Source organism: Lampris incognitus, chromosome 4, assembly GCF_029633865.1.
Source record: "Lampris incognitus isolate fLamInc1 chromosome 4, fLamInc1.hap2, whole genome shotgun sequence".
Taxonomy (NCBI): domain Eukaryota; kingdom Metazoa; phylum Chordata; class Actinopteri; order Lampriformes; family Lampridae; genus Lampris; species Lampris incognitus.
In genome coordinates, this window is record NC_079214.1 from 68,932,073 (window position 1) to 68,959,714 (window position 27,642).

Below are 27,642 nucleotides of genomic sequence, written 5' to 3' on the forward strand. Positions count from 1 at the left end.
AGATCTGACTGAAGGGGTTCAGGCATGTACATAACAACAGCGGGGAGAGCGCATCACCTTGGTTTATGCCACCTGTGTGATTCTCTTTGAGTTGGCCTCTAGTGTTGTTTTCCCACTGCCACATTAAGCTCTTGATTAAGGCTATAAAGCCTAATTTATGCTCCAAATGTCGGCTAGCAGACAAATGTGTCCCGGCAGACAAAAAAGTGTCTCTCGAGTTGTTGCATTTATGCTTGTCGCAATGTCGCTGACTGTCTCCTGGTATCTATGGAAACGTTTCGCGTCACGCGCTGTGTTGTAAACAGTAGCGAGTGTTCTTTTTATGAATGAGCGCGCATAATGTAAACAACGCTCTCAAGCAAAACCATGGCAACGCTCGAACACCTCGTCCCTTCAATCCAACTATCCAATCACAGCTAAGCGACATAATGTGCGCGAGTCTGCGACATAAGAAAATGTGTCGTGTACACGACAGCCCTGGGAGACACAAAAAGTGTCTCTCATGACGTCAAAATTGTCGAGAGACATCTGTCTGCTAGCCGACATTTGGAGTATAAGTTGGGCTTTAGTGTCCTGTTGGCTCTGTATAGTGCCAAGCACTCCAGTAAACCATGTGTGGGGCATTGAATCATATACTTTCTTGTAGTCAATCCAGGCTGTATTCAGGTTGGTCTGTCTGGTCTTAGAGTCTTGGGTGACTGCTATAGCAACCAGTAGCTGATGCTTTGACCCTCTGGTATTGTTCCCAATTCTTTTCCGAGTTTCGCTCATGTATTGACTCAAAAACCTTTCAGCTTAGCTGCTATGATGCCTGACATGGTCTTCCATGTTGTGGAGAAGCAGGTTATCAGCCAGTAATTTGAAGGTGTTGTACCTTTGTGGGGATTGTTCATGATCAGTATTTGTTAGCTAGTCAAGGTGAGACCCTGGTGTTAGTAGCTGGTGGCCAGTGTGGGCCACATGTCCTACTTGCCAAAAGGAATGTGAAGCGGTGCAGTAGCCTCTCGCTTCCTGGTGTAGTGATCGCCGCGGGTCCATCAGGACCTTAGCATATGGCTGCTCCTACGCAAATATGTCCGCACCAGCACCTTCTCGTGGTACCTCCTGTTTTCACAAAGTCTGCTGCAGGGGGCGACCGGGTTCCCGGCAGTATAACTGGGTGGGTCGACTGGACTCGTTAGCCGTAGCTGGCAGCCAATCTAGGAGAAGGACAACTCTGATTTCAAACCCGGGTAGATGAAGCTCGTTAGCCTTGTCAGGCCATTCATCTAGGAGAAAGAAAACTCTGATTTAAACCTCCGCTGCCTTGCAGGTATACCTGTCTATGGGAAAGGCTTTGGGAAGAAACCCTGAGGAAAAATCTGCATCCGTCTCCATTGCCAGTCGACTCACTTAGTCTTGCCACTGGTAGTAAGTGGTCTCGCACAAGAGAGTGGGGTTGATGATGTGCAACTCTTCCTCACTTTAATCATCGCGCAAGTCATCAGTCATCCATCACAGGATGACTAGATGGTCATCTTCACTGCGATGGATGAATAACAAATAACGAGCAGCTGCTTCGTCTGTGTTACCAGGCATTCATGGAGTGCTGTTAACTTCTTCAGCCAGTAGGTGTGAATCATGTCAGGGCCTGGTGCAGTCCAGCTCTTCATGCTTGAGACTCGTCGTTGGATGTCGGCCACTGTGATGATGTTCTTGTTCTGAGATATTGCTGTGGTCTGCTCTTAGGCCCACCAGCCACTGAGCATTGGTGTTGTGTGATGCCTCCTTTCCCCATATAGCCTTCCAGTATCACTCGATCTCTGCTCTGAGTATGTCTGATTTTGTTTCCTTGTTACTCTGCAGCTGGGAGTACACTTTGGATGGTTCTTTGAGGAACAGGCCATTTACTCTTTTGATTTCTGCTTCTCTAGTGTATCTAGGAGATGCACTACAGAAGCAGAAGTCAAAAGAGTAATGGCCTGTTCCTTGTTGATATATTTTGTTCTTATTTATTCTTATTTCTATTTCTTATCTTTTATTTCTGTTTTTTTCCGTTTCTATTTTCTTATCTTGTATATTGTTAGTTTTTAGTTATTAGAGCGTGAGTGTCTGTAATAGAACTCAATTTGCCCTCGGGGATAAATAAAATATTCTGATTCCACAGCCTGGAAGCCTGAGCTTGTGTGTGTATTATATATATGTATGTGTCTACATATATGTATATATATATATATACATATCGGTGTTGGTGCTCTACTTCTTGTTGCATAATTTTGCAGTTTGCAAAAAAAGCATTTCACTGCTCATTGTACTTGTATGTGAAATATAAATATTTTTAATCATTTATCTACTATCCCAATTTTCAATCAGAGCCTTAAACAGATAAGTGTTACGTTAAATAAATAAAAAATACGTTTCCGCTTTTTATTTTGTATCATGTAAAGTTTTCTTACGCTATGAAAGACAGTCTTGCTTCAAAAAACACGAGAAACTAACTTTGGCAGATTCCATGGGATCAAGTCAACCTTTCTCCTGTCCTAAGTCAGTTACAAGTCATGAGGTTCAAGACATCACTACGATGTCAAAGAACAACAAAAATTGAGTCCCAAGTTAAATTGCATCAAGTGAAATGACAAGAGGAATGAAAGTCAGTTCAAGTCAAATATGACTGCGAAAACATGTGCAAAATGGCATGCATTAAAACGAACTCTTAAGAGAACACGCAACTTCTTTAACTCTCATTTAGAAAATAATTAACAGTCTGCATATGTATGAACTCCATGTCATCATACCACAAGTCAAAGTCAGGTCTAGAGTCTTAAGACCAGAATTCTAATTCAATTCCTAGTCCTGGTTGCCAGCTGCGGTGTTTCTGGCTCTGCTTACTTTTTAACAACTTGTAACAACTCATTGGATTATTTCAGCTGATTTTATGGTTTGCCAGCACTATTTCATGGAATGTTACTTCATCATCGATTCCAGCTAGTCCCCGGGTTACGAACGCACGACATACGAACTCCCGTACTTACGAACCGATCTCTGCAAAGCCTATTATTTAAATTAAAAAAAAATCGAGTTACACGCAATGGTTCGCACTAACGAACGGACGGACTACTTCTGTAGGTCAGATTTTACAGAAGCGCGGTTCGTCGGCCCGAGGGAGAACAACGCCACGCCGCCGTCGCCATTTTACGTCGGATCGCGTCAACGTTGTTGTGTGCGTTAAGTTTTCACTTAAGTTTTTCAAAGTGTGTTTTCCCTCGTTCTGATGCCGGGGATGGTGACGCACTGAATAAACGCAAAACGACCACGACTGAAACGAAAGTGGAAATAAGGCGTTCTGATAGAGGCCTTATCTTTTTATTTTTCTCTTATGCGGGAAGGCGGGCCCCGAGCGGGCTCTCGTTTCCGGCGTCAAACGGCCGGCATCCGCCGGTCTTGACCTGCTCCGGGGCAGTGGCCGGTGGGGAGTTTGAAATGTAAGAAATGCGTCTTTAAAGTCATTTATACCTATACACACATTCTCTCTCTCAACTATACATACTGTACTGTACTGCGGAAGTTGGAGAAAACAGACGAAAAACTTCTCTTTTCGACTACCACGGTGTCTTATTTCCTTTTATCCCCCCCACCCCGCCAACAACACGGCGCTGCGTAACCATGGCTACACCCTGAGCCCTTAAAGTGAGCACGTCAACTTCATACAAACAAGCTATGGTGAATTATGTCCATAAGTCCAATACAGTACGGTAGTTAGATGTATTTATTATATGTAACTGTTCCGACTTACATACAAATTCGACATAAGACCAGGCTCAAAAACGGAACTCGTTCGTAACCCGGGCCGATGTTGCTCCTTCTCATGTGGAATCCATCCCTGCTCCAGCTGGGACTACTACTTCTGCAATGGCTTCCCCAACTGCTGTGGTGGCTGACCAACCTCCCACTGCCGCTGCGACCCTGAGTCTTCCTGCATGGGTCTTCCTGCACCACCCCCTCCGGCATTTGAGCAGGTTGGTCACTCCAAGTTCCAATGCACAACAACATTCATCCCCTCCCAAGACTGTCCCTAACGGCGCTGTCAATCAGTCCCCCCCCCCCCCGAGTACCTTGATCGTTGACGACTCCATAGCTCGAAACATCTGTTTTGTAAATGCGGTCATGCACTGCTTCCCTAGAGCTACTACCCCTGACATCCTTGAGAAACTCCCAGGACTCCTGGATTCGTTTCTGACAATTACAAAAGTAATAGTCCATGTCAGCTTCAATGACACTGCCCGTAAGCAGTCTGAGCTGACAAAAGGCGATTTTATCCGTCTTTTTAATCTCCTCAAAAGTTGTGGAAACACCACTTTTACTTCTGGCCCAATTCCCACACTGGGTTTGCAGTGTGGGGCGTTTTAGCAGAATTCTCAGCCTTCATACCTGGCTCCAGTCCGTGAGTATAGCACACAGCATTGGTTTTCTTAAAAACTCTGACTTATTCTGGGAGTGCTCCTCTCTATATAGAAGAGACAGTCTTTACCTCAACATGCTAGTTAGCCACATGCTTGCTGCTAATTTGGAGCGAGTAGTTCTGTGCTCCACATCTGAATGACTAATTATATCACACACATGCCTCCCTGAATCCTCTTCTTCCCCTTTGCCCAGAACAATGAACTGTCGCATTCTTCGCTCACACCAGCTCCCCCTTGTCGTATGATCGCACTGCTGTTTGACCGCTTCCCATTCCTGACCGTATTACCAAAAGATATCATCAACGTCACCACAATAAACGACACGTGAATTAGTCCAATCTCCGTCCCCTTCGTAAATCCTCACAATCAAAGCAACATCATCTGAAACTGGTTTTGCTCAACATTCGTGCACTCAACAACAAAAAAAGCCTCATTCTGAATGAGTTTATAACTGACAGTAACCTAGATTTCCTTTGCCTCACTAAAACCAGGCATAAACCCCTTGACTATTTCTCTCTAAACCAGACCACACACACAGGATTCACATACATTGATAAACCTCGTCTTGAGGGGGGGGGGGTGTTGCTGCTGTTTACAGGAAGGACATTAAAACAACCACTATTTCCATTCCTGTCGATTCCTTCCATTTCCATTCCTTCCATTTCTTTTGAACACCTTGCCTTCAAATTCTCTGGTCCCATTTCCTTGGTCACTGCCATTATCTACCCCCCCCCCAAAAAAAACCCTCCCTTCTCTCAGACTTCTCTGACTTTCTGACACAACTATATAGCATCTCACCTTCCATTGTCTTCCTGGGTAATTTTACTATCCACATCGATGACACTAAATGTAAACCTGCCATAGAATTCTTGGAACTGCAGGGCATCTGGGTAGTGTAGCAGTCTATTCCATTGCCTACCAACACGGGGATCGCTGGTTTGAATCTCCGTGTTACCTCCGGCTTGGTCGTGCGTCCCTTCAGACACCATTGGCTGTGTCTGCGGGTGGGAAGCTGGATGTGGGTATGTGTCTGGTTGCTGAACCAGCGCCTACTCTGGTCGGTTGGGGCACCTGTTCACGGGGGGAAGGGGAACTGGAGAGAACAGCGTGATCCTCCCACGCCCCCCTTGTGAAACTCCTCACTGTCACGTGAAAAGAAGCGGCTGGCAACTGCACATGTATCAGAGGAGGCATGTGGTTACTGCAGCCCTCCCTGGATTGGCAGGGGGGGTGGAGCAGCGACCGGGATGACTCGGAAGAGTGGGGTAATTGGCCGGATACAAGGGGAGAAAATTCCTGGACCTGCTACAATGCTTCAACTTCAACAACATAACTTTAATTCTTGCCCCTGGTTCACATCCTGGACTTGGTCTGCTCCACTGGTCTCAAAATACATCAACACTCCAGCCTGAACCTCAATATCTCTGACCACCTGGCAACTACCATGGATATTGACATCCCTATCCCCATCCCAAAAGTCAAACGCAAAATATCCTTCAGAAATCTCAACTCTATATCCAACTCTGCTCTTTCTGCCCACTCATGCCAGTAAATTGTCTGCCTACCTTCCCCTACTGTCTGATAATCTCTCCGATCTTGTCAATTATTATACAGACACACTCTCCTCCTGTCCTGATCAACTGGCCCCAATCAAAACCAAAATAGTCCCATTCACACACTCAGCTCCCTGGTATACTCCTAAACTCTATCAAATGAAATCCCTAAAGCTCCAGCTCGAAAGCCTCTGCAAGAAAACTGATTTAAGAGTGCATCTCCAAGCCTACAGACTACCTTCAACAATACAAAGAGACTCTAATTACAGCCCGGTCCACCTACTACTCAAACCTTATACCTGGCTCCACCAACTCCAAGGCTCTCTTTTCCACAGTAATCAAATTCCTCAAACCTAATGACAATATGTCAAATTCCTTTACAGTTAACATGTGCAACTCTTTCCCTTCATTTTTCCAAACTAAAATTGACACCGTCTACAGCAACCTGACTACCTCCCCTGCCCTCCCCACCTGTCTACCCCCACTTTCCACTAAGCCCCTGTCAAAGTTCTCCCCTGTGTCCCAAATGGAGCTGCCCAGCCTCACGGTAGAAATTAGAAGCTCCACTCGTTTTCTGGATCTCAACCCATCCAATCTCGATTTAGGACTGTCTCCCAGCTCTCTCTTCACTCATCACAGAAATCATTAACTCCTCCTTCAGCTCTGGTTCAGTCTCCTATACACTTAAACTAGCTGCTGTCACCCCCATCCTCAAAATACCTGGACTCAACCCTTATATCATGAGCAATTCTGACACATTTCCAATCTCCCTTTTCTGTCAAAAATACTGGAACGTGTTGTTGCCTTGCAACTCAAAGCTCACCTCGTCTCCAACGACCTGTTCAAACCATTTCAATCTGGTTTCTGGCACAGCACAGAAACAGCCCTTCTTATAGTCACCAATGACCTCCTCTTCTCCCCAGACTCTGGCCAACTCAGCATTCTCATCCTGCTTTACCTCACTGCAGCTTTCGACACCATCAACCACACGATTCTTCTCTCCCGCATTGAATCCTCCCTCAACATCACCAGTTCTTCACTATCCTGGCTTAAGTCATATCTCACAAACAGACAACAGTTCATAAGCACCAACAACTGCACCTCCTTCACCATTCTCCTCTGTCCTAAGGCACCCCCCAAGGTTTGGTGCTTGATCCTCTCCTGTTCATCCTTTACATGCTCCCCCTTGGTAACATCATATGTCATTATGGTCTCCACTTCCACTGCTATGCCGATGACGTTCAGCTCTACATCGCCACTAAATCACCACCACTGCAACTCACTCCACTCTGACCAACTGCCTCACTGTAATTAAATCATGGATGCGAGCCAACTTCCTCAAACTAAATTGTGATAAATCTGACATGATCATCATCAGTCCCAAATCACTTACTATCAAAACTACTCACAACTTCTGCCTCGCCATCGATAAATCCCCTCTGTCTCCCTCCCCACACATCAACAATAATTTTCACCATTAACCTCTCCTTTGGACACTATGTCAATCAAATCACCAGAACTGCCTTTTTCCACCTAAAAAAAAAAATAGTTTGTCTTCGCCCATCACTGTCCTTCTCTGCTGTCAAAACTTTGATCCATGCCTTCATCACATCCATAATTAACTACTGCAACATCATTTTTTTTTATGGTTCATCCCCCGAAATCCTAAACAAACTCCAGTATAGCCAGAACTCTGCAGCTCACCCACTCCCATTTCCTTGACCATATCACCCTTGTCCTCCAGAACCTCCACTGGCTCCCTGTCCCACAATAGATCCAATTCAAATTCCTTCTCCTCACTAACAAAGGCCCCTATAACCAGGCCCCCTCCTACCTCACCAAGCTGCTCCAATACCATACTCCTTCCCGCAGCCTTCGTGCCTCTGATGCCAACCTCATGTCTCCACCACGCAGGACCAAGCACCGGGCCTGGGGCGACAGAGCCTTCTCCATAACGGCTCCCTCCCTCTGGAACTCTATCCTCAAACACATCAATCTGTCCATATTCAAATCATTAATCGACACTCACCTTTTCAGAATAGCTTTAATGCATGATTAATGTTGTGTGTTTTATGTTTTTGATGTGTTGCTTTGGTGTTCATTTTATGTAAAGGGTCTTTGATTACTCTGAAAAGCACTCTATAAATAAAATGCATTATTATTATTATTATTATCATCATCATCATTAGTTCCTTCTCTTTCTTTTTTTTTATAAATTTATTTCTGATTTTTCCCTTTTTTCTCCCAATTTAGTGGCCAATTGATCCCTATTTTAATTCAAACACCCACCCTCGTATTGCATGCGTTCGCCAACTGCATCTCTCCGGCCGGCAGTATGGAAGGAAAGCGCCTCCCCACTTTTCGTGACAAGGCGAATCCAAGCCGAACCACTGTTTTTCCGACACACACAGAGACGCATTCACATGACGAACACAAGCCGACTCCGCCCCCCTCCCGAAGACAGCGTTGCCAATGATTGCTGCTTCACCGAGTCCGGCCATAGTCGGATCTGACGAGACCGGGGCGCGAACCCCAGTCCCCAGTGGGCAACTGCATCGACACCAAGCCGATGCGTAGACCGCTACGCCACCGCGGACGGCAGTTCCTTCTCTTTCAAGCCGAGTCCTAAGTAGTCAAATTTGTGAGCTGAATCAGACTAGAGTTCAAATCCTGTGACTTCAATCCCTGTTTCTAACAGCTACTTGCATAGGTTTATTTTTTTATAACCTATGTCACTACTTTGATAACGGTTGATGTGCCCTTCAGGGCCTATGCATTTTCATATGATAGGTGAGAATAGAACCAACAGTTCAGTAGTCAAAGTTTGGTTCAGAGTCACATAGTGTTATAATGTTGCATAACACAAAACAATTCTGTGAGATGTGTTAGCTTGGCATGCAACAAAAAAAAAAATGCAATATCATTTGCAGGTGGTGTTTCTTACAACAACACAGCAAATACGCAAATACACCACAGCAAAATTATGCAAACAGAAATGTTAATTCTTTTTGCAGCCTGTGGTGGAAATTTGTCAAGTATCCACAACAGAATAAAGTGTCCAAGACATTTTGACTTATCTATGTTGTATTACAAACCTAATGAAGAGTGCTAACATGATACATGATATACGTGCGTGCTCAATTTTGTTGGTACCCTTGCAGCTCATTGAAATAATACTTAATTCCTCCTGAAAAGTGATGAAATTAAAAGCTATGTTGTCATGTATACTGGCAGGCTTTTGGTATGTCATAGAAGAAGCTATGAAAAGAGATGAATTATTGCTTATTCTACAAAGATATTCTAAAATGGCCTGGACACGTTTGTTAGTACCCCTTATAAAATATGATAAATAATTGGATTATAGTGCTATTTCAAACTAATTAGTTTCTTTAATTAGTATCAGACATGTCTGCAGTCTTGTAATCAGTCATTCAGCCTATCTAAATGGAGAAAAGTGGTCACTGTGCTGTTTGGTATCATTGTGTGCCCCACACTGAACATGGACCAGAGAAAGCAAAGGAGAGAGCTGTCTGAGGAGATCAGGAAGAAACTCATGGACAAACAGGGTAAAGGTAAGGGCTACAAGACCATCTCCAAGCAGCTTGATGTTCCTGTGACAAGACGTTTAAGATCCATGGACCTGTAGCCAACCTCCCTGGGCAAGGCCGCAAGGGGAACATCCACCCCAGACTGAACAGAAGGACAGTGTGGATGGTAGAAAAAGAATGAAGGATAACTGCCAAAGAGATACAAGCTGTAATGGAAGGTGAAGGTAAGTCCGTTTCTGATTGCACCATCCGTCACTTTTTGAGCAAAAGTGGGCACCATAGAAGAAGGCCCAGGAGGACTCCACTTTTGAAAGTGAAACATACAAAAAGCCAGACTGGAATTTGCTTAAAATGCATATTGCCAGGCCGCCATGCTTCTGGGAGAATGTCCTCTGGACAGAGGAGTCAAACCTGGAGCTTTTGGTAAGTCACATCAGCTCTGTGTTCACAGATGAAAGAAGGAAGCTTTCAAAGATCAAAAAGCACCATACCTGCAGTGAAAGCTGCAGGAGGCTCGGTTATGTTTTGGGGCGGCTTTGCTGCAGCTGGCACAGGGTGCCTTGAATCTGAGCAGGGCACAATGAAATATCAAGACTAGCAAGGCATTCTGGAGAAAATCGTACTGCCCAATGTCAGAAGTTGTGTCTCAGACACAGGCTATGGGTCCTCCTATGGGATAATGACCCAAAACTCACAGCTGAAAACACCCAAGAATGGACCAGAACAAAACATTGGACTATTCTGTAGTGGTCTTCCATGAGTCCTGATCTGTATCCTACTGAACATCTGAGGAAGAGCTGAAACCTGCAGTCTGGAGAAAGCAGCCATCAAACCTGAGACAGCTGCAGCAGTTTGCTCAGCAAGAGTGGCCAAAACCCCGGTGAGCAGGTGCACAAGTCTCACTGAGAGCTGCAGAAAACACTTGCTTGCAGGGATTCCCTGTAAAGGTTGCACCACAAAATATTAGGTTAAGGGTCCCATCAGTTTTGTCCATGCCCTTTACTTTTGTTTTCTTCTTATCTACAATATTGAATAAAAAAAATCAAAAGCAAAGTCTGATTTCTATGAAAGGTGGAATAAACAATGGTGGATGCCAATTATTTTGTCAGTTTGAAGACATTTCAGAGAAAATGGTGCATTCCTCATTTTTTTGTTTTTTTTTGTTTTTGAGCGAGAGTACAAACAAAATTGAGCACATACATACATATATTTTGTGATAAGACTTCTTTAGTTAGGCTAATTTTAGATGGTTGACAGGCTCAAGTACATAGACACCAGCAAAGAAAATGCTCACATACTCACACATGTGTACGCACACACACACACACACACACACACACACACACACACACACACACACACACACACACACACACACAGTTTGAACGACAGACACTGAATAATCCTCTCTTGGATTCACCATCATTTTGAAATTCTCAGGTAGGCTCCGTTTAGCGTTGGTTTTGCTGAAAATGGTTAATTTAAAGACAGCACTGTGATACATCAGACGTGGAAACCATACACTGGTGTTGTTACGCCATAGAAGAGTTGACAAAACAGCCTGGCAAGTCTACAGCCTGCTTGGAGAGTTCATATTCAATCATAACATGTCCACTGACAACAACACTACATTTGTAAGAACGGATGAATTATAAAGAATATTTCAAAATCCATTTGGACAAGGTTGGCTAATCTCAGACGCATGCCTCTACAACAAATCCAAATATTCCTCTAGGTTTCCTCCAAGTTTTACTAATTATCAATAATTATGTTTGATCATTGTGTGCTTAACAGTTGCAGGTGGCTCAAAATGATGCGTTCAGAATCTTGCTCAAGCTTCCCAGATGGACACGTCCAAGCCATATGTGTGACTGGTAATGTTCCCACTTCTCACGCTGTGTTGAGTAATTTTATGGACAAATTTATGTGTCGATTAATTGATTCCAAGAATGTAATTATTATGCTCTTAACCGAGCCTGCACAAAGTGACACAAGGCACTCCTCGTTTCTGGAAACACTGGAACAAATGTCTGTATAGGTTTTAATCATTGTGCACTTGTGAACTGCTGTTTAGCTGTAGTTTTGTGTTGTTGTCCTGAGTTGTATGTCTCTCTCTAACACAGACCTAGTACCTATGTGGCTGAAGTAAGACTTGATTGGGCTCGTAATACTTCACAATAAGCCTGCAGTTTAGACCGTTTCTGCTTATGCTGGTGGAACGTCCATTACCGGTTCTACTGGAAATCTGTGTATTGAATGGACAACAGGGGAAGTTACTCCGTTACATTTTCATTAGGTTTACTCCGTTACATATTAATTAGGGTTGACCATTGTGTACTTGGCATTAGGCTCGTAATGCACACAATAAGCCTGTCATTTAGGAGGTTTCTGGTAATGCTTCATTACTGGGAAACTGTGTATCGAATGGACAACAGGGGAAGTTACTCCGTTACATTTTAATTAGGTTTACTCCGTTACATATTAATTAGGGTTGACCATTGTGTACTTGGCATTAGGCTCGTAATGCACACAATAAGCCTGTCATTTAGGAGGTTTCTGGTAATGCCGGTGGGGGGGTTCACTACTGAGAAACTGTGTATCAAATGGACAACAGGGGAAGTTACTCCGTTACATTTTCATTAGGCTTACTCCGTTACATATTAATTAGGGTTGACCATTGTGTACTTGGCATTAGGCTCGTAATGCACACAATAAAAGCCTGTCGTTTAGGAGGTTTCTGGTAATGCTTCATTACTGGGAAACTGTGTATCAAATGGACAACAGGGGAAGTTACTCCGTTACATTTTCATTAGGTTTACTCCGTTACATATTAATTAGGGTTGACCATTGTGTACTTGGCATTAGGCTCGTAATGCACCCAATAAGCCTGTCATTTAGGAGGTTTCTGGTAATGCTGGTGGAGGGTTCATTACTGGGAAACTGTGTATCGAATGGACAACAGGGGAAGTAACTCCGTTACATTTTCATTAGGTTTACTCCGTTACATATTAATTAGGGTTGACCATTGTGTACTTGGCATTAGGCTCGTAATGCACACAATAAGCCTGTCGTTTAGGAGGTTTCTGGTAAAGCTGGTGGAGGGTTCATTACTGGGAAACTGTGTATCGAATGGACAACAGGGGAAGTTACTCCGTTACATTTTAATTAGGTTTACTCCGTTACATATTAATTAGGGTTGACCATTGTGTACTTGGCATTAGGCTCGTAATGCACACAATAAGCCTGTCATTTAGGAGGTTTCTGGTAATGCCGGTGGGGGGGTTCACTACTGAGAAACTGTGTATCAAATGGACAACAGGGGAAGTTACTCCGTTACATTTTCATTAGGCTTACTCCGTTACATATTAATTAGGGTTGACCATTGTGTACTTGGCATTAGGCTCGTAATGCACACAATAAAAGCCTGTCGTTTAGGAGGTTTCTGGTAATGCTTCATTACTGGGAAACTGTGTATCAAATGGACAACAGGGGAAGTTACTCCGTTACATTTTCATTAGGTTTACTCCGTTACATATTAATTAGGGTTGACCATTGTGTACTTGGCATTAGGCTCGTAATGCACCCAATAAGCCTGTCATTTAGGAGGTTTCTGGTAATGCTGGTGGAGGGTTCATTACTGGGAAACTGTGTATCGAATGGACAACAGGGGAAGTAACTCCGTTACATTTTCATTAGGTTTACTCCGTTACATATTAATTAGGGTTGACCATTGTGTACTTGGCATTAGGCTCGTAATGCACACAATAAGCCTGTCGTTTAGGAGGTTTCTGGTAAAGCTGGTGGGGTGGGGGGGTTCATTACTGGGAAACTGTGTATCGAATGGACAACAGGTGAGGTTACTCCGTTACATCTCAGCCGCGCTCCTCCACCCGAGGAGAGCACGTGTGCTTCCTGTGCACTCCATGAGCAGCCAGCAGGCCTACTTTTGCACCTGCAATGGAGAACCTACCTGCTCCCTGGATATGCACGGTAGCGAAGGTCTGCGGGGCATCTTACAGCTGCCGTAATAGCTGGTCGACGTCTCCCCCAGAGACACGCAGCTGGACCTCCTCCTGGGTCGGATCACGGGGACCTTCTCCTCGGCGCTGCAAATCCTGCTCGGCGCGTCCCTCGACGGGTAGTAATGGTCAAAGCAGAGCCCCACCAGAGAGCCAGAGACGCCCGCGAAACAGGCGAAGAAGGGTCTGAGCAGGACGGGCAGGCCACTCAGGCTGGTGAAGGACACCAGCCACACCACGCTGGCGAACACCAGGATGAGGACGCTGTGTTTGAGTTTCAAAGTGGGGATCAGCGTGAGGAGACCGACGCATCCCAGCACGAATAGCAACCTGCCCACCATTTGCATCTGGTGCTGGTCCTCTCCCCACTGCAGGAACCGCAGAACCAGAAAATCCCCAAGGTAGCATGACGCCGGCAGCGAGACGAGCCAGCACTTATTGCTTTCCTTCTTTTTCCTCCGCAGGTAGAACGTCAGGAAGAAGAACGCGCAGCCTATGCTGAACAGGGGACTAATGGATCGCGACACGTCCGACAGAAAAGTCCGCAAATCCCACAGCGAGTCACTCTGCAGGCTCCTGCAGACGAGGGCAGAGGCTGCGAAAACGGCAAAGGCGCCCACGTAAAGGGCAGAGAGCCTGGGCAGTCCGGAGCTCGGCGCGTCCCCGCCGCAAAACCCGCTGGCGTTGAACAAAAATCCCCTTCGACGGTCCTGCTTGAGAGGGGTGACGCAGCTCTTCACGTAGCCGTTCCTGAAGCTCTCCGAGCTGTTTACACTCGCAGCCCCGTCGTGGTGCCTGGCTCGGCCGTGCAAAAGCTCTCCCTCCTCGCCTGCAGCCATGTTTAAACCGTAGCTCATTGATTTCACCGCGAAAAGTTTGTTGCTCTGCCACCATCCGCGCCCCCGGGAACGCTCGACTACATGACGACCGACGCGCAACCGCGGTCACCCGAACGTGCTCCGGCACTTTGGCTGAAGAAAGGGAAGGTAAGATGTTGTGTTTTTTTTTTTTTTTTTTTTTTTTTTTGCAGAAATGGGACTCTGTGTCGCCGCCTATATGTGACAATTCAGACTTCAGGGCTTCCTTTATTTATTTATTTCTCCATCCATCACTTTATTTATAGGCTTTCTTTTCTTAAAAATACACACACGCGAATTAAAACACCCCCCCACCACCCCTCCCCTGGACGTTAAAAAAGACTAGTCAAAACAACACCATCAATTAAACGTGCATGGAAACAAAGGGGCTTTGTTTATTGCAATTGCAACCTCTCAGTAGTCGGGACACCTAGTGCTGAGTACACACATGCACGCATATACAGACGCGGAGATGTACACAGTATGTGCACACAAAGAGTTGTACACACCCACACATCTCAACACACGTATGTAAGTACGGGCAGACGTACTTGCAGTGCTGTCGACACTCGGGCTTATATGAAGGACACAGCTCATGTGGTGGCCAGGTCGCGGTGATTAATGACATGCAATACACTGCTGAGGCTGCTTGTGCGACTTCAAAGCAATGCCATATCGCTTCCATGTGCTTTTTGTTTTGGCTCTCTTTTAGCCAAAACCAATTCAGCCCCACAACGTGTTTCCACAGTTGCACCGTTTACAAAAGATATAGTGGGAGCACTTTTATCCATCAAGTCCACCGACGCTCACCGCCCGCTGCAGAATGCATCTCGGTCAATTAATTTAGGTCTGTTTTTGTTAACCAATTTTAAAAACGCCCGTCGCGCGAGCCAAGCCAGAAAAAGCAACGCGTAATAGTTGTGACCTTGTTGCATGTGTTCAAATGTATTATTTGCATACTGACGCCGAAAAGGAAAATCCTGCGGCCCTGTTTGTCTTTGCGGCAGATAGATAAATAAATACTAGCGCCGGCCGCACACGTGGCTCTGGGATCGACTGCTTCCCCCTGGCGGCTCAGGCCGGAGGGGGGAGCAGTCGATCACCGATCGAGCGATTCTGAACGACGTCCCTGCCGCTGCGAGCCGTCTCGACCTGGCTGGCAGGTAACGGTAAGTTGTTAAGACGGAGGAGGACTCGCTCTTTTGGCCCCACTGCCTCGGTTATTTGCCGCATTGGGAATCGCTAGGAGGGGCAGGCCCGGCTGAAACGCGGTTGTTTGTGCTTGCCTGGCTAAGTTTAGAGTTGGCCCCGGTTCTGTCAACAGCCCCTACAGCAGAGGAGCGGCTAGCTGCTAACGCTAAAGCACTGCTGACTTGTCCCGAGAGGCTACGGGGCTGAGAGGGACTCGCTTATTTCGTTGCGGCGTAAAATTCAGCCAGAACAGCGTGCACATTTTAAAACAGAAAAAAGCATTCTGAAATAGAAAATCCCAACAGAAATCTTATCTAAATTTGACAGTTCCAACAGGTACGAATTCTAAATTCCTTTTGAGTTTCAGCACCTGGTTCCCAGTCCATGAAATTAAAAAAAAAAATCTTGTCAGTAAAACCAAGTCTCTATCTATCCCCCAGGAATATCACTTGTTATTACGCCAGTGCTATTGTGAGGGAAGTGACCAAATTAAGCCCAGGTACAATTTAAACCCACTTGCTCTTTTTTCTAATACAGAAAGTCAGGTGTTGCAGATTTTTTTAATCAATTTATTTAGTTATTTATTTTTGCACAGCAACGTGTTATGATGTGCTATAACAATTTTACCTTTATTTAGAGACAATCAAACTAGTGTATCGTCATGTTTAGCCATTGCCACTGTACAGCAGCCATTTTGGAAGCATTACCCCAAAACTCTCCACTAACTTGAGCCTCCCAAAAAGTATTTTTTCAGACATTTGCATCCTCACCGTTCCACTGTCCTCCCTCTCATTCATGCATATGTATTCATCTTGGTCCTACTGACTTTCCTCTTCTGTCCAGTGCATACCTCCACTTCTCCAGCCTCTCCTCAACCTGCACCCTACTCTCGCTACAGATCACAATGTCGTCCACGGAGACTCCTGCCTGATCTCGTCCGTCAACCTGTCCATCACCATTGCAAACAAGAAAGGGTTCAGAGCCGATCCTTGATGTAATCCCACCTCCACCTTGAACCCATCTGTCATTCCTACCGCACACCTCACCGCTGTCACACCTCCCTCATACATATTCTGCACCACTCTTACATACTTCTCTGTTACTCCTGACTTCCTCATACAATACCTCGCCTCTTCTCTCTGCACCCTGTCGTATGCTTTCTCTAAATCCACAAAGACACAATGTAACTCCTTCTGACCTTCTCTATACTTCTCCATCAACATTTTCAAAGCAAACATCACATCTGTGGTGCTCTTTCGTGGCATGAAACCATACTGCTGCTCGCTAATCATCACCTCTCTTCTTAGCCTAGCTTCCACTACTCTTTCCCATAACTTCATGCAATGGCGAATCAACTTTATACTTGTGTAGTTACTACAACTCTGTGTATCGCCCCTATTCTTGAAAATCGGCACCAGTATACTTCTCCACTCCTCGGGCATCTTCTCAGTTTTCAAGATTGTGTTAAACAATCTAGTTAAAAACTCCACTGCCATCTCTGCTTAACATCCACAGGTATTTCAGCTGGACCAACCGCCCTTCCACTCTTCATCCTCTTCATAGCTGCCCTCACTTCCTCCTTGCTAATCCACCGTACATCCTGATTCACTATACTCACATCATCCAACCTTCTCCTTTCATTTTCTTCATTCTTCAGCCCCTCAAAGTACTCCTTCCACCTTCTCAACAAACTCTCCTCGCTTGTCAGCACGTTTCCATCTCAATCCTTCATCATCCTAAGCTGTTGCACATCCTTCCCAGCTTGGACCCTCTGTGTAGCCAATAGGTACAAGTCATTTTCTCCAACCTTAGTGTCTAATCTCTCATACAACTCGCCATACGCCTTTGCCATTGCCACCTCGCTTCACCTTACACTGCATCTCTATTTACTCCTGTCTGCTTTCTTCACCTCTCTGACTATCCCACTTCTTCGCCAACCTCTTTCTCCATATACTTTCCTGTATTTCCTCATTCCACAACAATGTCTCCTTGTCTTCCTTCCTCTATCCAGATGACACACCAAGTATCTTCCTAGCTGTCTCCCTCACCATTTCTGCAGTAGTTGCCCAGCCACCTGGCAATTTTCACTACCACCCAGTGTCTGTCTTAACCCATCCCTGAACTCCACACAGCAGTTCATCAACTTCCACCATGTGACCCTTGGCTCTGCCTTCACTGTCTGTTCTTTATCTCCAAAGTCATCTTACTGACCGCCATCCTATGCTGCCTAGCTACGTTCTCACTTGTTGCTACCATGGAGTCTCCAATCACTTTCAGGTTGCGCCTTCTGCATAAGATGTAGTATACTTGTGTGCACCTTTCTGCACTCTTATATGTCACCATGTCCCTCCCTCTTCTTGAAGTACGCATTCACCACAGCTATTTCTATCTTTTTCACAAAATCCACCACCATCATTCCACTCTTTGACACTATACCTACCCACTCCTCATCACCTCCGTTACCTTTGCCAACAGGCCCATTTGAAGTCCGCTCCAATCACGGGATGAGAATCGTCAGTCACCTCAGGATTCAGAGGGTCATGATTCGATAAACGATTCCCGATGCATCTCAATTTCAGATTTCTATACATGGTTTATTAATGCCCATAAATACAAATGATCAGGTAAATTAAAGCCCTTTTAGTCATACATTTTTGTAACAAAAATGACTTGGCATAAACAGCTGCCCCTTTTCAAATAAAATATTAATTTTCAAAGTTCTCCTGATAAGACTGAACATTGTGTATAAAAATAAGACTGTTTTGAATTGCAACACATTTTACCACACAGCAAAATAAAACATTTATATTTTAAAAAAAGAATACTGTAGCAGCTCTATTGTACATTACTTATACTTTCAGTAGAATATATGGTAACAGCTCCCATCCCACTTTCGCTTTCTCTCAGACTAGCACACAGTCACACTACCCCTCATTTGTCTCAATGTTACTGTGCGCTCTTAGGGGTTTTTGGTCTATGGAGACTACAGAGGCCATAGGGGGTTTGATTCATAAATAGTGTGTGTGCAACCCAGTGGCTAACTGTCAGCATTACACCACATTAGAAGTACACTCTGGAGAAACCTACAATATTGACTCCTTATGGAAAGAAACTAACATTTTTAAATACTTATATTTATTAATCGAACCCCCTAGGGCTTCTACATAAAACCCTAAGGGTGCACTGTAAGACTCAGTCAGTGACAGATTTCTTTTCAAAGTCTTTCTGATAAGATCAAACGCCATAGCTCAAAAACAGTTAGCCAAAAGAATGTTATTGTACTACTAGTATGTACATATCAAAAACTTTTGTCAAACATCAAAATAAAATGCTGTCAACATACATAAAAAGGGAGCGCTCTTTAACTGGCTTGACTTGGCTGACATGGAAGGTGGGATGAACGCTCATGGACCTAGGCAGTTTGAGTTTCATAGCAACAGGATTAATAACTTTGGGAAAGGGACCAACAAACCTGGGAGCCAGTTTCTTGGATTCCACCCGCAGTGGAAGGTCCTTGGTGGAGAGCCATACTCTCTGTCTACTGGTGTAGGAGGGAGTCGTGGTCCGCCGCCGATCCGCTGCTCTTTTATACCGTTCAGAGTTGCGAAGAAGAGTGCGCCGGTCCCAGGTGCATCGACATCGGTGGACCGTGGCCAAAGCAGACGGAACGCTGACCTCCTGCTTGAGAGCTGGGAATAGAGGCGGCTGAAAACCATGCACACACTGGAACGGAGAGAGACCAGAGGAAGCACAGGGGAGGGTGTTGTGTGCATACTCGACCCAGGTGAGTCGTTTAGTCCATGTGCTGGGGTTCTGGGAGGCCAAACAGCACAGGGAAGTCTCCAACTCCTGGTTCAGCCTCTCCATTTGGCCGTTGGTCTAGGGATGATGACCAAACAAGAGACTGACCGACACTCCGATGAGGGTGCAGAAAGCCTCCCAAAGCTGTGCCACGAACTGCGGGCCCCAGTCCAACACCACATCCTTGGGGTAAGCCGTGTAGGTGAAACACATTATGTAACATAACCTTGGCTGTTTCCTTGGCCAAGGGCAGCTTGGGTAGGGGAATTAGGTGAACCATCTTGGAGAACCTGTCGACTGTGAGTATGGTGGTGTTATCTTCTGAGGGGGAAGGCAGTGACAAAGTCCACAGAGATGTCGGACCAGGGCCGGTGGGGAACAGGAAGAGGGTGGAGTAGACCAGGAGCTGGGCGACAGGAAAACTTGTTGCAGGCAAAGACGAGACAAGCTGCCACAAACTCAGACGCCTCCTTATCCATTGCTGGCCACCAAAACCGCTGACGGATGACAAACATTGTTCGGGAGTCTCCAGGGTGGCAGGAGATCTGAGAGGCATGAGCCCAGTGAATGACCTGAGAACAGAGGGCAGTGGGAACAAACAACCGGTTCGGCGGGCAGCTGGCCAGAATGACACAGATTGCTTCACTAACTTTTTTTTTTCAATGTCCCATTTAAAAGAGCCCATAACACAGGAGGAGGGGAGGGTAGGTGATGGATCTTTAAACAGAGTTTCAGAGTGAAACAGACGTGATAAGCCATCAGGCTTGGTGTTTGTAGAGCCAGGTCTGTAGGACAAACTAAAGTGTAAACGATTGAAAAACAAAGCCCACCTTGCTTGACGAGAGTTTAGTCTCTTGGCTGATCTGAGGTATTCCAAATTTTTATGGTCGGTCCAGACCAGGAATGGTTGTGAGGCTCCTTCTAACCAGTGTCTCCACTCTTCTAAAGCCACTTTTATGGCCAGCAGCTCATGGTTGCCCACGTCGTAGTTCCTCTCTGCCGAGGACAACTTACGGGAGAAGAAAACACGGGGATGCAATTTATTGTCTGTAGCTGACCTTTGGGAAAGCACTGCCCCCAACCCAACGTCAGAAGCGTCTACCTCGACGACAAACTGACGGCTGGGGTCAGGCTGTATGGAGCTGAGGAGAAACAAGTATTTAGTTTTTTAAAAGCTGCGTCGGCTTGAGGGGACCACAGGAAGGCAGACTGAGGAGAGGTTAGTGCATGCAGAGGGGAAGCAACAGAGCTGAAGTTGCGAATGAACTTTCTGTAAAAGTTAGCAAACCCCAGAAAGCGTTTCACATCCTTGCGATTGGAAGAAGTAGGCAAATTAACTACAGCACTAACCTTTTCAGGGTCCATTTCATTATTTCCTTCAACCATCACGAAGCCCAGGAAAGACACAGAGGATCTGTGAAACTCACATTTTTCGGCTTTTATGTACAGATGTTGCTGATGGACCTTGCGAACATGGTGGACATGAGTTAGTTCATCAGGGGGGGGGGAAATCAAGATATCATCCAAGTACACAAACACAAAAGCATTCAACATGTCTTGAAGAACGTCGTTCACTAGGGACTGAAAGACTGCTGGGGTATTAGTGAGCCCAAAGGGCATAACCAGGTTCTCAGTGTCTGCTGGGAGTGTCGAAAGCCGTTTTCTATTCGCCCCCTCCCCCCCATCCTAGCCAGATGGTAAGCATTTCTTAGATCTAATTTGGAGAACACTTGAGCACCGTGTAACAGCTCAAAAGCGGAGGAAATCAAAGGGAGGGGGTACCTGTTGCGGACAGTAATTTCATTCAATCCCCGGTAATCAATGCAGGGTCTGGGGGACTTGTCCTTCTTGAAGAAAAATTCAGCTCCCGCTGGTGAGGAGGATGGACGGATGATGCCTGCTACCAACGACTCCTCCACATATTTTTCCCTCGCCTTTGTTTTCGGACCTGATAGTGAATAGAGTCGTCCCTTGGTGGGCAAAGTCCCTGGCAGCAAGTATATGGGGCAATCATAGGGTCGATGAGGGGGAAGAGAAGTAGCCTTGGTCTTACTGAAGACCTCTCGGAGGTCGTGGTAACAATCCGGAACCAGGGAAAGGTCCTGGGTCTCAGAGTCTGTAGGGGAAGACTGAAGAACAGGAGCAGCACAGGAGGACAGTGGTAGAGAGGGTGACACACTTTTGAGACAGTTAGTCAGAAAATAAATCCCCCAGGAGTCAGGAGAGGATCTGACCAGTGGACCAGTCTATATGGTGGTTGTGTTATGACAGCCAGGGGAAGCCTAGGATGAGTGGCTGTTGAGGAGTGTTGAAAACGTGAAAACTGATCCTTTCAGTGTGTGAATCAGGAAAAGACAGTGTAATAGATTGGGTACGGTGTGTCACCTTGCAGATAATTCTTCCATCAATTGCGCTGGCTTTCGAGTGTTTGTTGAAGACGGAAAAGCTTGAGAGCTAACTGTTGTGCTCATTGATAGTTCATGAGGTTGGCATCTGAACCTGAATCAATCAAGACAGTTTGTTCAGTGGAGTTTGAAGGGGTGGACAGAGTAACTTTAGACTGAAAATGAGAGGGGCTGGAAAAAGTCTGAGTTCTGTTCAAGAGAGCTGTCACCTGTCTCAAGAGAGCTGTCTTTCTCTCAGCTGGCAGGTGGCAATGAAATGCCCCGAGAGCCTGCAGTACAGGCAGCGTCTCTCTGTCAGGTGAATTACACCTCCATGTAGAAGGGGACGGCATGCGCGGGAGCCTCTGCTGGCGAGGCGGCGAACAGCGGGAGTGAGACTGTCCTCTTTCTGTCTAGGACTCTTTTATCAATCTTGATACACAGGGCAATGAAGGAATCCAGGTCAGCAGGTAAGTCGAGGGGAGCCAAATGGTCTTTGAGGGGCTCAGATAACCCATCCAGGTAGGCGTCAAAAAGAGCCGACTAATTCTAGTTGCTATGGCATAGTCCGAAACCCACTGACGGCCCTGACGAAGCCTCACCATAGCCCTGGCCGCCTCTCAACCTGGCGTCGTCTGCTGGAAAATCTGGGTAAAGGCTTTGGAAAACGCAAACAGGGAATTGCAGATGGGGGACTTATGACTCCACTCGGCTGTAGCCCAAGCCTCAGCTCTGCCGGTCGGGTGAGAGATGAGTAGGCAATCTTGGACCGGTCAGTGGGGAAGGCTGTTGACTGAAACTCTGAAGTGAAGATCGCACCGGAGGAGGAAGGCTCTGCAATCACCGGAGTCCCTGGAAAAACGTTCAGGTCGGGACAGAGTGAGAGGGACTGAGGCTGTTTGATCAAGCTATTTCTAGCGTTCTGTGGTGTGAAAAGGCACCCACAATCCGTAAATCTGTACTTCAAAGATGCAAATTCAATGGTGGACTATCTCTCCTAAATTTTCAACTGTATTATTGGGTGGCACACATCCGCAAAATTTCATTTTGGTTTGGACAGCGGGTACCTGAGGGTTTGGAAACACTGTATTAGACTACCAGCTGGCATTATGGTCCCAACTCCATCCATCCATTATCCAAACCGCTTATCCTGCTCTCAGGGTAGTTGGAATGCTGCAGCCTATCCCAGCAGTCATTAGGCGGCAGGCGGGGAGACACCCTAGACAGGCCGCCAGGCCGGTCATGATCCCAACTGTCACACGTAAACTCGCCAGTCTGCTAACTAGTGCTTTATTATTTGCAATCACCTTTGGCTTTATAAGGCTCACTCTTAACTGTGCATCTCTGAGACTGATTAAGTTCATATCGATTTGAAATAGAGATCTCTGGCATGGACAATAGAACTGGTCAGTTTGTTAGTTCTTGATGAGGGTGCAAACGTACAAGCAGAATTAACTTCAAACACTTGACTTCACAACCAGCTCAACATTAAATCCGAAGCATTGTATAACCCTTCCCATTTTCTCCTTTCCCATTTGTTTGTTTCATTTAGGTGATCTCAGTGAACTTGTGCGGCATGGTCTTCATGTTCTTAAAGAAACACTACCTACAGAGCAAGATCTAATCACAAAGGTAAATGGGATTCCATTAGTGTTTACTTTGAGATAAACAATGCGAGTGCACTTGTAGTTAATCCAGGTTTATTTATGTGAAAACAGACCTTGCCCTCAACCTGAACTCTAAACCCTCCATTATGACCTCTTAAGTCATAATATGTACAAATAAATGGACTTATTGGGCATGATAAAGTATTTTTCATGCTTTTTCCAATTTAATTTTTCCCTTATCAGGGTTTTACTACATTGAATCAACTACATTACCAAAGTTCACAAATGAAGTATGAAGTTGATAAATTGATGGTATGTTTTCAAATGTGTCATTTTGTCACACATTCTAATGTGTCCATTGGGATTATTGGCAATGATATGGAGCTCACTGTCTATGATGATGAAAATGTAGCCTCATTCCTTGAAGGCCTTGAAGAGAGGCCAGAGAAGGGTAAATAATGTAAAAATAATTTTTGCCAAACTGCATAGCAGTGCAGCCAACACTGAAAGTCCCTTGCTAACTGACTGACTAACTGACTCCCCATTGTTGAAACGTGCATGTGCAAAAGGCCAGAATTAATGTAGGAATTGATGTAGGTCCTCTTCCTCAACAGCTTCTCGCTGTTCCTCCTGGACTCTTTCTGGATAGAGCTCTTCTTCACTGCCTCTCTAAGCCTTGTGTTCTGTTTTGTTGTAGGTCTTTGTGGTCTGGGATAGATCTGTCTATCAGGAGTATTAAGCTGATGAGGATAATACCACTCCTCCATCAAAGCTTTCCACATCCTGTACCACTTTTTCTACAGGTTTTGTTTTCTTTTGTTTGTCTTTTCTCCTTACAGGATATTCAGGGACATCTGGCTCCAGAGATAAGTCATTCCCTCATCTTCCAGGCTTGTTAGCTGGTCACTTTTCATGTAGTGGACAACGTATTCTAACAGTCCAGGTTTGTTGCTGCCTGTGACTGCTGGAATGTCCATATCTCTTCCATCTTCCAGTGACGATCCAAGCTTGAAGAGCTGCTGTCCACTGAGGAGGTGCAGTTGCTTCTGGATGTCCCACAGCAACACACGACAAGGATTTGAAGATGTCGTCTCCAATGGATATCCGAAGCCTCTCAAGTCACAGGATGGCTAACTCTCGCAGCCGCCCTGGTCACTCTCGCCTCAGGTCCACTTGGTTTAGGGATCAGCAACCATCCAGAAGATGGTGCTGGATCCCGGACGAGCCCCCAAAATGTAACCGGTGGGAAAAGGAAAGTGGGACCTGAGCAAACAAATAGAAGTCCGACACATGCAGATGTGTAGAATGTTCTGGCGATTTCTCACATTTCCTGCCTACTTAATCAGAACCACAGACCTACCATTTGTGGGCATAGTCCGCCATCTACATGACTAATTGTGTAATAGTACCTAAACTTGATTCTAAATGTGCAGCTCTAATCAGTGAATAGTGAAAATGAATCTGGTCAGTAAGTAAACATAAATTAAGAAAGGAAAATAAAAAAATGAAATAGAGGGGTGTCTGTTTTTATAACCCAATAGTTTCCAGTCCTCTACACTCGCAATCTGGCATTTGTGAAATGCACTGCCACTCAAAAAAAATCTTATCATCATCATATGGTAAAGAAGCAAGCAACAACAATTGTTTTATTGGTCGCGTAGTCAGATAATTGAAACAGTATTCATTGACTGCTATTCCCTGGATGATCCAGCAAAAAATTAAGCCTTCTGATTGGGTGGGCCTGAGTGCCAAGTGGGTGGGCCACCCACAGCTACACGGGTCAGTTGTCCTGGTCAAGGGAGGGTCCAACTCCGACGGCAGCCGCCGCTCAGTCAACCCTCGGAGCGCACGACGACCGATGCCATATAGCACTGCCGGAGCAAGGGGAACCGCGTGAGCCTGGACCGTTTACATGCACACCGCCTATGTTTGGGCTGTTTAATGTCTCAGTATATATATTTTTATTTTTTTTCCATGTAAATCTGATGTATAGTATGTTCAGATCATTAAATAAGTTTTATCAATTTTCCATGGACAACTTCAAGCCATTAAAGTTGGGTTTTGGGAACGATAGTATGTCTCTAATATGATTGAATTTTGGTGGTGGGGCTACCCTCTATTTGGATTGACTAATATGTGGGAGAGGATACCTCTTGTACCGTGCGCAAATAGAGCGAGCGTGTGTGCAATATGGCCAGTCAGCGACCTGTTTGCAGTCAGGACCTGAGGGTGGCTTTGGGGTCATCTTGTCCTGGGCACGATTAAGGAACGCTTGAACATAGCCACATAATCCCCCCCTACACACAAAAAGTGTCGTGCATGAACGTGCTCATGTTTTTGGTGAACAGTAAACCGAACATAACCGTTTGCAACTAATTGCAACTACTGAACGTGAGCGTTTTACGACATGGCACGTGCAACTGGCAGTTTGGACGCAGCTACTGGTGCTGCAGAAGCCAGTTCATATTGTAGCGAATTCGGGGGACAACGCAACCACAGGAACTGCCGCGGCCGGGAAGCGAACCCGTGTCGCCCGCACCGCAGGAGACATCGCTAATCGCTACATTAAAGGGTCAGACCCGCCACCCAGCGGCCAGCGTGTCTACTTATCCGTGCACGGTACAATATGAATATTTGAAGTTTCACGAACAAATTGGTACAGATTCCAACGGAAACAAATGTCACGTTTTTATGCAAACTGTGCCCGCCGGGCCTGGAAACCCCCCCCCCCCCCAAAAAAAACATCTGAACATCAGTCACTTCGGCAACGAATTTGAAACGGCACAGCGAGTTGAAGCACCCGGCCATCGGAGTAGCTCATTTAAATAAAAGGGAAGAAATGAACGACAACTAAATGTTTGGGACTGTGAACTTAGTTCAAATTTGTGAACTATGAACGTGAACTAGTTTATCTGAATCTGTGTGAATGGGATTTTGAGCTATAGCTCTTGTGAAGTGTAAACTTGCACAACACTGCACACACACGCACGGCAGACACAGCAACGTCAACATAACATCCAACTGTACAGCCAACAAAAAATATACCCAATAAAAAATAAGACGCAGCTACTGGTGCTGCAGAAGCCAGTTCATATTGTAGCGAATTCGGGGGACAACGCAACCACAGGAACCGCCGCAGCCGGGACGCGAACCCGTATCACTCGCGCCGCGGGCAACATGGCTAACCGCTCGACTAAAGGGTGCGACTCGTGTCCACTTATTCGTGTACATCCGTGGTTCTAAACCTTTTTTGGGGTCCTGGACCCCCTGCATATTTTTGATCTACCCTGAGGACCCCTCCACCTGATCTTGGGGGAGGGGGGTTGCAATTTGATAGAAACAGTAGAAACTGCATTTTAAATTGCATTACAGCATTTATTCACTCTTTGGGGAAAAAATAAGAGCTTTCAGTTGTAACTTAGATATAGTTAACAAAACAGAATTCTTATGCAGTAACTTTCAGATATATGTAACAACACAGAATATGTATTCAGTAACTTTCAGATATATGTAACGAAACAGAATATGTATTCAGTAACTTTCAGATATATGTAACGAAACAGAATATGTATTCAGTAACTTTCAGATATATGTAACGAAACAGAATATGTATTCAGTAACTTTCAGATATATGTAACGAAACAGAATATGTATTCAGTAACTTTCAGATATATGTAACAACAGAATTTTTATGCAGTAACTTTTAACAATGCAAACGGGAGCGAGATCTCTTATTAAAATACAATAAATTACACTTGTGAAACAGATGTAATTAGAGAAAAAAGTCCTGTTACCCTTTATAGTTTAGGTAGATAAAGGTCCTAGTCACATTTGAGTAAAATAATCCTATTTCTATAAATGTCATAGGATCTTTTTTTAAAGATATTTTATTTTCACGGACCCCTTGCAATTACACCACGGACCACTAGGGGTCCGCGGACCCCCGGTTGAGAAACACTGGTGTAGATTACACTACCCCCCCCCTGTTTCGGGAAACGCTTCCGATGGCCCTTCACGATCTCACCATCCCACTTCTGACACCAATGCAGCGAATTAGGGGGAGGGGGGGCACTCGCGGGAACCGCCACCACAGCCGGGACCCGAACCTCCCGCACGGCGGGCGACGACGTTAACCAGTCGTTCTGCTGCTTAGCTTCATTACCGGCTCATCGTCTTCACTGTCCTCCTCCCGGATCTCCCGTTGGAACGGTACCTTGGGTCTCGCGCCTCCATAGCTAGCTCC

The 27,642-nt window shown here is 45.5% G+C and overlaps 1 protein-coding gene and 1 long non-coding RNA gene across 3 annotated transcripts in view; one reads left to right on the forward strand and one right to left on the reverse strand.

Moving 5' to 3' along the window:
* The window catches only part of pde3b (phosphodiesterase 3B), a 129,123-nt gene extending 114,596 nt beyond the window's left edge, over positions 1–14,527 (reverse strand). Inside the window, exon 1 of the mRNA XM_056278360.1 lies at positions 13,511–14,527. Coding sequence (XP_056134335.1) covers positions 13,511–14,416 — 906 coding nt within the window. The 5' untranslated portion in view covers positions 14,417–14,527. The remainder of the gene's footprint in view (positions 1–13,510) is intronic.
* Positions 14,528–15,510: 983 nt separating this feature from the next.
* On the forward strand, positions 15,511–25,674 carry LOC130111248 (uncharacterized). 2 transcript variants are annotated; one of them, XR_008810156.1, is made up of 3 exons: positions 15,511–15,585; positions 23,345–23,424; positions 24,097–25,674. It is a non-coding gene; the product is annotated as an uncharacterized LOC130111248 (long non-coding RNA). The 2 variants fall into 2 exon arrangements; XR_008810155.1 differs by having other exon boundaries at positions 24,239–25,674.
* The last annotated feature ends 1,968 nt before the right edge of the window (positions 25,675–27,642 follow it).